We start from the raw sequence: 14,092 nt of genomic DNA, 5'->3' as shown, positions 1-14,092 counted from the left end.
GGCTGATCAGTGCCCCCCCCCCCCCCCCCCCCCCCCGATCACCACCAAAATTTAATCATTTCTTCCTTATCCCATTTCCAACAAACCCTGAAAATTTCATCCAAATCTGTCCATAACTTTTTGAGTTATGTTGCACACTAACGGACAGACAGACAGACAGACAAACAAACCCTGGCAAAAACATAACCTCCTTGGTGGAGGTAATAAATAAATGGTCTTCATGGTCATCGTTACAGTCATGTCAGTCCTGTCTTTGTTCCACTTGTAGATTTCCTGCCTCGGTGGATGAAGTCCTGGAAAAGCAGAACCATCATACAGACCTTCTGGAGCTGCTGGGGGACATATTTGATCATTTTGACTGAACAGCGTTTTAGAGGTCAGTGAATACTCCAACTATAGGATGTTTTGGATCTACTGAACTGGTGATTTCCTCTATTTAGTCCAGGGGTGTCAAACATGCGGCCCACAAAAGGGTCCAGTTCGGCCCCTGGGATGTTTTTGCCAAGTGCAAAAATTCCACAGTCTTGAACTGAATTAAGCAAAAAAAAAAAATTTAGCTTGAATTAAGGAAAAAATCTTGAACTAAGGCAAAAAAAAAAATATCTTCAATTAAGTAAAAAAAAAATCTTCAATTAAGTAAAAAAAAAATCTTCAATTAAGCCACAAAAAAATCTCAAATTTAGCAAAAAATCTTGAATTAAGGCAACAACAAAAAAAAAATTCAATTAAGTAAAAAAAATCTAGAATTAACAACTTAATTTTTTTTCTTTGTTTTAGTGCAAAAAATAACATTAAATTATGAAAATATTTACATTTACAAACTATCCTGTAACACTAAAATGTGAATAACCTGAACAAATATGAACAACCTGAAATGTCTAAAGAAATTTCAGTCCAGTTTGAACTCTTTTCTTCCTGTTCCTCAGTGTTCAGTGTCTTTGTAGATCTGATCCAGAATGCACATGGACTAATGAGAAGTTGAATATTGTTAAAATTGCACTAATTTTTCTTACGTTTTTTTAATTTAAATTTCAGTTTGTTTTTTGTTTGTTTTTTGATAGTTTATACAAGTAAGTATATTCATAATTTAATGTTGTTGTTTTTTTTACACTAAAACAAAGACAAAAATTTGGAGTTGTCATTATTTATAGGTTATTGTGTTCTTATTTTTCTGGTCCGGCCCACTGCAGATCAAATTTACCTGAATATGGAACTGAACTAAAATGAGTTTGACAGCCCTGATTGAGTCTGTTAATGCCAGTGAAGGCAGTTTTTGTAGAATTTGTGAGAATTTAAGTAGTACATGTGAGTAGTTTGTGAAATGTTTGTTATTCCCAGATTTATAAAGAGGCAACTTTTACAACTGTCATTAGTTTTGAATTTAGACATAGTGTCTTTTGGTGTACTGTTGGAGTCAGGTACTTTGTTGTGTTTATACTTAGCCCCCCCCCCCCCAGCTGCCTTTTTTGTACATAAGAGTTTTGTTGGCATTATAATGTGTTGTTTGTATGTGACATTGTTGCATTAAATAGATCGTCTTTATCGTTACACAGGTTTTCTGTCGGTTATTAATGTCTGCAGTTTCTTTGTCCCACTTGTAGGTTCTCACAGTTGGAATGTTTTACTTTTACAGATTTTATTTTGTCCTTGGTGAGCCCCCCCCCCCACCCCCCAAGTTGTATTTCTGAGGTATGGTGTAATTATGTTGTTTTTTGTGACATTATTGCTCGTCCTTTGAACATCAGCTGTTGCTGTTTGTCTCAGTTGCTTTGCTTCTTTTACTGCTGTTTTGTAGTTTTCTATTTTACAGAATTTGCTTATGTTTGTATTTTTATTGGACCTCTTGTTGAACTTTTTGTCTTGTGTTTGTTCCAGGTTTGGATGGCAGCTGGCCTTTGACCCAAGTTATGTTATTTGTTGCCCCTGGGGGTAAGAAATAACATTTCTTGGGTCTGGAAGTGGGGGTGCAGCAGCATTTTTTTTTAACCTTGTTTTTTCAAATGAAAAAAATTAGTATAACACCCTGGTTTCCTTCCAACATTAGTCACAAAGCACTGGACTTGAACCAGCGGCCAGCCTCACAGTAGTCATTTCTCTTGGCACCACCGACCTTCCCACTGAGCTATCTGTGAGCTACCAGTGATGTGCTGGAACTTGTATTTATTGTGTTTTTTTGGACCTGAAAACACAGAAAAGTTTACACATCCTGTCTAGGTCTTGAACCATCAACCTGTGGGTTCAGATATTGAGTCTGGCACTAGTTTAACCACTGAGCTATCTGTCAGCTGATGTTACTGTGTTGGAAGTTGTATTTATTCTTTCTTTCCACTCTTGTATTTTTTTGGGTGGAAAATGCAGACTTCAGTGGGATTTGAACTCACGACCTTGGATTCTGTAGTGAGGATGGGCCTTTTGCCCTTTGCTTAGACCACTGAGCTAAAGCTCAGGTGGAGATTACAGAGGGAATTTGACCAGTACAAGAAATGTATAAACCTGAAACCTGGAAAAGCAAGAAAGGAATGAAATTTTGAAAAAATCTGTCCCGCTGTGGGATTTGAACTCACGCTCTCAAAAATAGTATGGGTAAGTGACATGTGTCCCATTCCTTAACCACTGTGCTACAGCTGATTTGTTGATATGAGACATTTTTTAGGGGTATAAGACCTGTAAATTTGAACCCTGAGTACAGACTCTGCTCCATCTCCAACCAGGGTGTAGGCCTTTGGTTCTCAGATCTGAGGAAGGGGAACTGAACCAGACCCACAGTGATGTGAAGGGTCTTCTGCACAGAGCTCACCACTCCACCAGCCTCAGCTGACATGTGACAGAGTCTGGTCCACACCAGCTCTGAACAGAAGGTGTCCTGACATGACTGTAGTTTGGATTTGGCACTAGATAAATGAAACTGGATTAGATTTGGGTTCTTAGTCTGGTCTTAGACTGTTGTATCCATGTAGACTGATGTTCACAGCGCTGCACATATTTGTGCTGTCTGTTTTTGTCACTTTTAGACCGTTGAGCTTTTATTAGATGATATTAACAGATTTCTCTCCCTATGTTTTTTTTATTCATTTTTTTATTCATTTTTTTTTGCTTGGGGGGGGGGGGGGGGGGGGGTAAAAACTAAATGTGGCTGTGAACCTGCAGTCACAGGTTAGACTCACTGACACAGAGTTAAACCACTGAGCTATCTGTGAGATAAGGATTTTATTTGGGAACTTGTATTTATTGTGTTTTTTTTTTTTTAACTTGAAAACACAGAAAAGTACAGCAGCTGTGTCAGAGTATTGAACTGTCCTTCTCTGTGTTCAAAGCGTGAGTTCCCACCAGACTGAGCCAATGAGTCAGGTGGGTACTTCTGTTATCTTAAAGGTTTTAACTCTACTGTTTGGGTGGTGCACTTTAAAATACTCAGAGGACCATGAGCTGTGAACCCAGGTCCATTTGGCTCTGTACTAACATCTTATCAAACTGAGCCAGTGCAGATGGTGATGAGCCCAGCTGATCATAAGCTTTTAAATCTACTCTTTGGGTGGTGTTCTTCAAAAACATAAGTCTTGAACGCAGGTCTGTTTTGAACATTCTAAGCATCTCACCAGACTGAGCTTCAGTAACAGCTGCAAAAGCTGACTCATTTTTAGAGCTTTAGTGTGTGCTTTGGGTGGTGGTCTTCAAAACAGTCATCTATAACATGAGACTTGAACCCAGGTCCATATTGTACCACAGGAGCATTCTACTAAACTGAGCCACTGAGGAAGGTGGAAGGTTGGGATTATTCTGGAGGTTTTAAGTCATTGATTTGTGTGGAGGGCTTTAAAATACTGAGAGAATGAACAGATTTGAACCCAGGTCCAGTCAGTACCTGATAAGCACCACACCAGACTGAGCTGTTGTGATATCTGTAAAGGAAAGTTCATTCTTATGGATTTCACTCTCTACTTTGGGTGGTGGACTTCAAAACAGTGATGCACAGGTGTCAAACATGAGGCCCGGCCCGCCAAAGGGTCCAGTCCGGCCCGCCAAAGGGTCCAGTCCGGCCCGCCAAAGGGTCCAGTCCGGCCCGCCAAAGGGTCCAGTCCGGCCCACCAAAGGGTCCAGTCCGGCCCATGGGATGAATTTACAAAGCGCAAAAATTACACTGAAGATCTGAACAGTCAAGGATGTCGAAGTCGTTATAGTTCAGGTTCCACGTGCAGACCAATGTGAGCTCAACTAGAATAATAATAGAAAATAATGACTCCAAACGTTCTTGGTTTAATGTGGAAAACATAATATTACATTACATCTATAAATAAGTAATGACAACTCCAAATTTTTCTCCTTGTTTTAGTCTAAAAACTCACAGTAAATGATGAAAATATTAACAAACTAGCCTTTAACAATAAAATGTGAAAAACCTGAAGTTTTGAAAGTGAAATTTTAACATTTTTCTTCCTGTTATTGAATATTTTGTGCCTTTGTGGATCTAATCTGTAACATGCATGTATAAATGGTAAGCTGAGGCGTAATATTGTTAAAATTCCACTTATTTGTCTTAAGAAATTTCAGTTTTTTTCAGGTTATTCATATCATTTTTAGTTTGGAAATGTACATATTGTTATAAATTAATTTTGATTGCACTAAAACAAAGAGGAAACATTTGGAGTTGTCATTATTTACAGGTTATTCTGCTACTGTTTTACTGGTCCGGCCCACTGGAAATCAATTTCGGTTGAATGTGGCCCCTGAAAGAAAATGAGTTTGACCCCCTGCAGTTATAGATAATAAAGAAGTTGAACCCAGGTCCATACAGGACCGGTCCAGTGTTCTACCAGACTGAACCAGTGAGGACAGTATTCTGAAGCTTTGGAGTCACTGGTTTGGGTGGAGGGAGTTAAAGCATTTGCAGAAGCATGAGTTGAACCCAGGTCCATTTGGGACCTGATACGGGTCTTGTCAGACTGAGCTGTTGGGTCAAGAGTGAAGACAGTCATTGTTGAGGTTTTAGCTCAAATAACGTCCTTCCAGATGCAGATTGGACACTTTCCTTTAGACCAGTGGTTCTCAGACTTTTTCTGTTGGCCCCCCTTTGGCCCCCCTCAACCCCAACAGAGCCGTAACAGTGGTGTAGGTAGAACTTTTAACCAAAGAAACATCAATATTGCATCAATACTTTTTGCTTTTCCTTAAATAATTTGTTGTTCAAATTAAAAATAACTTCGATTTTTGCTTGACTAATATAAATAAACTCCCCCAGACCGCTCCCTGAGACAGTAGTTTTCCAACTAAAAATAGGAAATGTGCAACTATCTACAACACAGGTGTCAAACATGTGGTCCGGGGGCCAAATCCGGCCCGCCAAAGGGTCCAATCTGGCCCATGGGATGAATTTGTGAAATGCAAAAATTACACTGAAGATATTAACGATCAATGGTGTTGAAATCATTTTAATTCAGGTTCCACATACACACACATACAGTCCAATTAGATTTCAACTGGGTCAGAACCAGTAAAATATGATCAGAATAACCTATAAATTATGACAACCCCAAATTTTGTCTTTGTTTTTTTGGTGTAAAAAAGTTAAATTACATGAAAATGTTTACATTACCAAACTATACTTTTACAAAAAATGTGAATAACCCAAACAAATATGAACAAACAGAAATGTGTTAAGAACAGAAAATGCAATTTGACCAATATTCTGCCTGTTACTAAATGTTTTGTGTGATTGTAACACACGTGTAAATGATAAACTGAGGCAGAATATTGTTCAAATTGCACTTGTTTTTCTTAAGACAATTCAAGTTGTTCATGTTATTCAGATTTTTAAGGAAACTCTGCAGATGTAAACCTGATCAGAATAGAATTTTCCTTTTTTCACTGGTATTATTTTACTGGTCCGGCCCATTTCAGATCAAACTGGGCTGAAAGTGGAACTGAACTAACAGGAGTTGGACAGCCCTGATCTACAACTATGACAATAAAGTTACTGTTTTTAATTTAACAGCAAACACATGTTGGTTCCACAGGTGAACATGTGACCAGTATCAGTGGGTCCATGAGCCCGTTTCCATTGGACATCCCAGAACATTAAAGTCCAGACTGGTCCAAAACACAAACCTGTGTGTCCATGTGTCTTTTCCAGTCCAGTCCTTGTCCATTGTCCAAACCTAAACTCTGTCTGGTGTAGTGTCAGATCACCATGGTAACGGATTGTTTTTTTTGGATGTTCATAAAATGAGTCCAGGGTGCTCCAGCGCTCAAACATTAGTTCCACCTCATACATGTTCTAACCCACAGGTGTCCAACTCCGGTCCTCCAGGGCCGGTATCCTACATGTTTTAGATGTTTCCCTCTTCCATCAGACCTGGTTCAGTCTGTGATCAGCTCATCATCCTGCTGCTCTGCAGAAGCCTGATAATGATGCAAAGGCTTCCAGGTCTGATGGAAGAGGGAAACGCCTACAACATGTAGGATACCAGCCCTGGAGGACCGGAGTTTAACACCTGTGTCCTAACCAAGGTTCTAAGAGTTTGGGATTTTTCATTCTAGTTTAGTTTTATTTAGTTTTGACTTTTTTTCTCTAATTCATTTCATTTTAATTTGTTTTTAGAGCAGGTTTGATAGTTTTTATTAGTTTTAATTTTTTTTAAAAAGTGTAGTTTTAGTATTAATTTTAGTTTAGTGGTCTCTTTTCTCTTCTTCTCTGTCGTCATATTCAAATAAATCCCAGACAGGACTCTGCTGCTTTCTCCCAACTTTAGTCTCCATGTTTCCAGGTAGAGTGGGGACCAGAAGACGACTGGAAACCACAAGTGACCGACCAAAAAGTGTCGGATGGTGCTGCTAGCTAAAATAGTTAGAGCGAAATAAATCACTTTCATATCAATCCGACATTGACAAAGACAAAAATGAAGGGAATTTTATCCATAATTTTTATACGTTTTAGTTAGTTTTGTAAACACACAATACAGTTTCAGTTAGTTATCTTTTTTTTTTTTTCATTATTAGGGGCTCAGGCATCGACTCGAGCACCTATTGTTCTTCCACTCGTTTATTCTTCAACTTGATCTTCTTCATCTTCTGGACAAAATTTCATCTGTTAATCTCATAAATGGAAAAGAAATATTTGTGAAATTATGATACATTTGTAAATGTATTTTAACTGTATTTTTCTGTGAAAAAAGAAAAAAATTCTTTTAAAAAATTAAAATTTTATAGTTATTCAGTTACAGTTTTTTCATGTTATTTTTCATTTGACATGTAAAATCACAGTCTGTTTCTGTCATTTCATTGATATTTTCATGTATCTTAAAAATATAGGAAAAATCTGTCAAATAAACAGTGAAAATTCTGTTAAATTACAGATTTTTTTACAGTGTAGTTTTACAAATTGGCATCATTTTATTTGCAGGTTTCCAACCATTTGAATAAATCCTTAAACCTTTGTGCAAATACCAATTTATAAGTCACACATTTTGACATTATGTTTGTGAATTGTTGCATATTTGTGGATTAACGGTGTGTGCGTTTACGAATAATAGTGAGACATCTGTCTCCACAGAAAGATGAGGAAATGAAAATAAAAAGAAGAAGTGGAGTTCAGGGAGGAGTTTATGAGACTGACTCATTGAAAAGTCACACAAACATCCTGTGGAACTGAATTAAATCTGAACAAAATGGAGGAAATCCAATGAACAGACACAAAAGTGCATCAAACTGTTCTGAAAAAGGCTGTGGTACCATCAAGCATTTATTCAGTCACTTCAAAGCATTGACCCAAAACATTTAGTCAAGAATTAACATCAAACTAAGTCAGAGTTGGATCAGATCAGAGTTTAAGTTGAATGAAGTGAGTTAGAAAAACAGAGGTTAAACTCTGAAGTGTTTACAACAAACCCTGTGGCTCAGATTTGGACTGTTTGTCTGAATTTGTTACTTTGTTCTTGAAATATTGTACAATTTCTATTTTGCAATGTTTTCATTTCACTCCCATAAACCTCTGATTATTTTAGTTTTTATCCTCGAGCACTAAATTTTCTTTGTAGTTCATTCTTTTCACAGTAAATCAGTCACGTATAAAGTAGTTTTTTATTTATTGTGCAACTGTTCAGCGTCACCCACTGATGATCAGAGTTTTTATTTGGTGCATCATTTAATCTTTGCCACTCGTGATTTAGTTTTCAGTAAAAACGAACAAACATGAAGACTGGTCAGTCACTGACTTTCAGACTCTGTTTTCACTCCTTCTCTTCCAACAGTTTTCAAACAAACAAAACAAGTGCAAAAAACGGAAAATTCCTCCTTTGCAGGAAATAAAAGTGGCTTCGGTTCATTCACGGTGAAACCAGCCTCCAGGGCGTCGTCTTCCAACGCGATGAACGTCTGCCACGAAACAAATATCCACAAAAATGAATCCATACATTTCTATGTCAGAAGGCAGTCACATGACCCCATGAGCAGAGCCACACCCCCACAGTTCGTCTGCATTTTCAGTGGGCTTCGTCCTCTGCTTCAGCTTCTGTGGGTTTTTGTGACCAGATGTGGAAGTCAGAAACAAACGAAACATGCAGTCAGTTCTGATGAACGGACTTTTTCTGCAGGAGGGGCTTTGGGCGTGGTCAGGTGTGTGGTTGGGTGTGGTCAAGAGGGCCTTTGGGTGTGGTCAGGTGTGTGGTTGGGTGTGGTCAAGAAGGCCTTTGGGCGTGGTCAAGAGGGCCTTTGGGCGTGGTCAGGTGTGTGGTTGGGTGTGGTCAAGAGGGTCTTTGGGCGTGGTCAGGTGTGTGGTTGGGTGTGGTCAAGAAGGCCTTTGGGCATGGTCAAGAGGGCCTTTGGGCGTGGTCAGGTGTGTGGTTGGGTGTGGTCAAGAGGGCCTTTGGGCGTGGTCAGGTGTGTGGTTGGGTGTGGTCAAGAGGGCCTTTGGGCGTGGTCAGGTGTGTGGTTGGGTGTGGTCAAGAGGGCCTTTGGGCGTGGTCAGGTGTGTGGTTGTGTGTGTGTGGTCAGGTGTGCAGTTGGGCTTGGACAGCTGTGCAGGTGGGTGTGGTCAGCTGTGCAAGTGTGTGTGGTCAGGTGTGTGGGTAGGCGTGGTCAGGTGTGCAGGTGGGTGTGGCCAGGTGTGCAGGTGGGTGTGGTCATGTGTGCAGGTGGGCGTGGTCAGGTGTGAAGTTGGGCGTGGTCAGGTGTGTGGGTGGGTGTGGTCAGGTGTGAAGTTGGGCGTGGTCAGGTATGTGGGTGTGTGTGGTCAGCTGTGAAGGTGGGTGTGGTCAGGTGTGCGGGTGGGCGTGGTCAGGTACACCCCTCTGTCCGCTGTCCGTCATCTGCTGCAGCCGATCTCCGCCTTGTAGCGGTCGGTCAGCGTGTTGGCTCTGCGGGTCAGTTCGGACAGAACGGCGTGCAGTCCGTTCAGGTGGAAGTGGAACTGCTTCTCCAGGTCGTCGTCGTCCGCCTCCGTCACGTCGACGCCCCTCCGTCACGTCGACGCCGTTGGCCACCGCCTTCTCCTTGCGGCGCTCCTCCGCCTGCAGGACGCCCCACTCGATGTCGTTGCGGATGGACTTGAGCAGGACGTAGGAGCTGTACATGTCCTGGCCCTGGTCCTGGTCCCGGTCCCCGTAGGCCGGCCGGTCCGCCTGGGTCCGCTCGGGCTCGTCGGCGTCCATCAGTGGGACGTCCCTCAGCAGACTGGGCACCATCACCGTCTGGTCCATGTTGTCCACGGCGCCGATGAAGCGGCTCATGGCGTTGAAGAGCGAGTTCTTCTGGTTGTGGGAGTCGCAGACCTGCATGGCCGACTTAGACCGCCAAACTTAGACCGCTAATGCTCTTTACAGGATTATGACGGGGCGGCTGAGGGCCTCGGCAGGACCGGGACCCTGACCCCCCAGAGGTCAAACCCACACCTGGAACAAACCCACGGACAAAGACGGTTCAGTCAGACCGGATGTGACCCTCAAAGACCCAGATCCACCAGGGACCAAAACCATCTAGTGTTCAAGACCTGCTGATCCACTAAACCTGTCAGTCCATGCCAGTAACTGCTGTCACATCCACTTATTTATCTGTTCGTGGTCATCACATATGAGCCATCTGGACGTTCAGAGGCTCCACAGTTACCATGGAAACACCGTCATCTTCTACAACACTGACTCACCAGTAAAAGCCATGGAGCTGGATCAGTGACAGTGGATGGACACACTGGGTTTGAAATCTATAATCTATAATATAAATGAGCAAAAACAAATTAAAAAAAAGACAAAATAATCATGTGGAGAAAAATGAGCAAACAATTAACTAAAACAAAATAATAGATGAACGGAACAAAACCAGTAAGAAAAAAATTAACAAAGAACATAAGCATCAAAATATACAAAATTTAATGAAAAAAAAAAATTAAATCACCAAGAAAATGAACAGAAACAGTCAGCGATCAGTATAATGAACCAAATTAACAAAAACAGAAAAAGTAACTTGAATAAAAGAGGCCACAAACTGAACAAAACTGACAAAAAAATAGAAAAAAAGGTTAAAAGAAAGGGAACAAAAATAAATGAAATAATAGAGGAAGAAAACACAACCAAAAAAAAAAAAAAAGAAAATGTGGAGAAAAAAAAATGTTAAAAAAAAAGTCAAATATGCAACAAAATGTAGAAGACAATAAGCAACAAAATAAAGAACAATAATAATAATAATACATAAATGAATAAAAATGAACAAGATAACAACAGAAAATAAGGTTGTAGGCGTATATTTATATGTTCAGTTAATGATATATTTGATTCTAAAAAGTCCCTTTTTCTTCAGTTTTCTCTGTTTTGATGAAATAAACTTTGAATTAATCTAATTTCAGTGAATTAAATATTGTTAAAACATGCGATTTACACTGAAAAATACTGCATTTACAGAAAAACATGAAGATAAATGGTGGTAAATGTCACAGAAAGGCGACATTTAGCCAATAATTACTTTGGAATCGGAGCTCATCAACACGAAGTAGAAGCCAAACTGTAGGAAAACTAATCAACACTAAAACGGCCTGAAACTGAAACTTTACAGATTTTTACAAACAGAAAATAAACTAAAAGTTCATTTAAACGGATTTAAATTCGTTGAACCCCGGTACTGTCCGATAATGGAACCACGGATAGGTTTACTCTGTTAAGTGTCGGTTTAACGGAAATCCTCACCGTCTCCGGTAACAGATGATCCCGGGAGCTTCGTAAACCGGTGTCGTTTACCGGTCCCAGTCCGTGTGCAGAACCCCGGTGCAGCTCACCGTAGGCCGGGTGTCGCCGCTGTCTGTGGCCGGGCTGCGGTGCACCGTGGCCGGCTGTCTTCCGTCGGAGCTGCCGGTGTGTGGTTGACCGGGGCCGGAGGTCGGTCTAATCCGCTCCGTTCATCTGTCCTCCTCCGGCTCCAGTTTCTTCTTCTGTGGTGGATACAGACCGGGTGAATGCTGCCCCCTGGCGGCCCTCATAACCTGACACCCAGGGGTGTCAAACATGCGGTCCGCGGGCCAAAACCTTCCGCCAAAGGGTCCAGTTCCACCCAAGAGAAAAAATAGTGCAAAAATGACGCAGAATATGAATGAAAAATAAGAATATAAATACAGAAAAACATGATCAAAAATGACCCTGAATATGAATGAAAATACAGAAAAATAGGATCAAAAATGACCCTGAATATGAATGAAAATACAGAAAAATAGGATCAAAAATGACCCTGAATATGAATAAAATACAGAAAAACATGATCAAAAATGACCCTGAATATGAATAAAATACAGAAAAATAGGATCAAAAATGACCCTGAATATGAATAAGAATACAGAAAAATAGGATCAAAAATGACCCTGAATATGAATAAGAATACAGAAAAATAGGATCAAAAATGACCCTGAATATGAATAAGAATACAGAAAAATAGGATCAAAAATGACCCTGAATATGAATAAAAATACAGAAAAATATGATCAAAAATGACCCTGAATATGAATAAGAATACAGAAAAATATGATCAAAAATGACCCTGAATATGAATAAGAATATAAATGCAGTATATAGTATAAATACTGCCCTCTCTGAGTGCTATCCTAGTTTTAGACTGGCTTTGGACCAGTTTTAGACTGGTTCTGGACCAGTTTTAGACTGGTTTTGGACTGGTTTTGAACTGGTATTAGACTGGTTTTAGACTGGTTTGGACTGGTTTTGGACCAGTTTTGGACCAGTTTTGGACCGGTTTTGGACTGGTTTTGGGCTGGTTTTGGACTGGTTTTGGGCTGGTTTTGGACCAGTTTTGGACTGGTTTTGGACCGGTTTTGGGCTGGTTTTGGACTGGTTTTGGGCTGGTTTTGGACCGGTTTCGGACCGGTTTCGGACTGGTTTTGGACCGGTTTCGGACTGGTTTTGGGCTGGTTTTGGGCTGGTTTCGGACCGGTTTCGGACTGGTTTTGGACTGGTTTTGGACCGGTTTCGGACTGGTTTTGGACCGGTTTCGGACTGGTTTCGGGCTGGTTTTGGACTGGTTTTGGACTGGTTTTGGACCGGTTTTGGACTGGTTTTGGACCGGTTTTGGACCGGTTTCGGGCTGGTTTTGGACCGGTTTTAGACTGGTTTCGGGCTGGTTTTGGACTGGTTTTGGACCGGTTTTGGACCGGTTTTGGGCTGGTTTTAGACTGGTTTCGGGCTGGTTTTGGGCTGGTTTTGGACCGGTTTTAGACTGGTTTCGGGCTGGTTTTGGACCGGTTTTGGGCTGGTTTTAGACTGGTTTCGGGCTGGTTTTGGGCTGGTTTTGGACCGGTTTTGGACTGGTTTCGGACTGGTTTTGGACTGGTTTTAGACTGGTTTCGGGCTGGTTTTGGACTGGTTTTGGACCGGTTTTGGACTGGTTGTATCCACGTTTCCAGCCTCTGTTGTCAGGCTGTAGTTGGTGTTGGGTCCACCAGGGGGCACTGTGGCCCCACCGCTGAACCCGTCTGAGCACAGGCTCATGTGTGGATGTGGGCCATAAACCCACTGTAATTCCACTCCATTCATTAGGAGGGGTGCGGATGTCGGTGTAATGCGTGTAAATTAAAAGGTCAGAGGTCACCGGGGGGTGTCATGGGGTCAAAGGGTCACGGGGTCAAAGGGTCATAGGGTCACAGGGTCGTGTCCTGTTTGTTGACGTCAGTCATTAGATTAGGGTTTGGTCGAATGAAACTGATGAAAAAAGAAGAGGAGAAAATGAAGAGGGAGGAGGAGGAGAAAGGGGAGAAAGAGGAGGAGGAGAAGGGGGAGGAAGAGGAGAAAAAAGAGGAGGAAGAGGAGAAGGGGGAGGAAGAGGAGGAGAAAAAGGAGGAGGAGGAGAAGGGGAGGAAGAGGAGGAGGAGAAGGGGGAGGAAGAGGAGAAAAAGAGGAGGAAGAGGAGAAGGGGGAGGAAGAGGAGGAGAAAAAGGAGGAGGAGGAGAAGGGGAGGAAGAGGAGCAAATAGAGGAGGAGAAGGAGGATAAAAAGGGGGAGGAGGAGAAAGAGGAGGAGAAGGGGAGGAAGAGGAGAAAAAAGAGGAGGAAGAGGAGGAGGAGAAGGAGGATAAAAAGGAGGAGGAGGATAAAAAGGAGGAGGAGGAAAAAGAGGAGGAAAAAAGCAGGAGAAGGGGGAGGAAGAGGAGAAGAAAGAGGAGGAAGAGGAGGAGAAGGAGGATAAAAAAGGAGGAGGAGGAGAAAGAGGAGGAAAAAGAGGAGGAGAAAAAGCAGGAGATGGGGGTGGAAGAGGAGAAGAAAGAAGAGGAGGAGGAGAAAAACGAGGAGGAAAAAGAGGAGGAGGATAAAAAGGATGAGAAGGTGAAGGAAAAGAAAGAGGAGGAGGAAGAGGAGGAAAAAGAGGAGGAGAAAAAGGAGGAGGAAGAGAAGAATAAGGAGAAAGAGGAGGAGGAGAAGAAAAAGGAGAAAGAAGATGAAAAAGAGAAGGAGGACAATGAGGAAGAGGAGAAGAAAGAGGAGGAAATAAATGAGGAAGGGGAGTAGAAAGAGGAGAAGGAGAATAAGGAGGAAGAGGAGAAAAATGTGGAGGAAGAGGAGGAGGAGGAGAAGAAGGAGGAGGAGAAGAAGAAGAAAGAAGAGGAGGAGAGAAATGAG

The 14,092-nt window shown here is 41.7% G+C and overlaps 1 protein-coding gene and 1 long non-coding RNA gene across 2 annotated transcripts; one reads left to right on the top strand and one right to left on the bottom strand.

The window, feature by feature from the left end:
• Positions 1-268: 268 nt before the first annotated feature.
• Positions 269-1,997, top strand: LOC115433041 (uncharacterized). Its single transcript, XR_003937300.1, has 2 exons — positions 269-376; positions 1,876-1,997. It is a non-coding gene; the product is annotated as an uncharacterized LOC115433041 (long non-coding RNA).
• A 7,063-nt stretch (positions 1,998-9,060) lies between these two features.
• Positions 9,061-11,400, bottom strand: LOC115432799 (mid1-interacting protein 1-B-like). Its single transcript, XM_030153803.1, is given in 3 exon segments — positions 9,061-9,446; positions 9,448-9,881; positions 11,166-11,400. Coding segments are annotated over 2 exon segments (471 nt in total). The 5' UTR covers positions 9,768-9,881; positions 11,166-11,400; the 3' UTR covers positions 9,061-9,295.
• Between the last annotated feature and the right edge of the window lie 2,692 nt (positions 11,401-14,092).

This window comes from Sphaeramia orbicularis, chromosome 2, assembly GCF_902148855.1.
Source record: "Sphaeramia orbicularis chromosome 2, fSphaOr1.1, whole genome shotgun sequence".
NCBI lineage: Eukaryota > Metazoa > Chordata > Actinopteri > Kurtiformes > Apogonidae > Sphaeramia > Sphaeramia orbicularis.
Note: the sequence above shows the minus strand (reverse complement) of the source record. Positions and strands in the feature narration are given on the sequence as shown.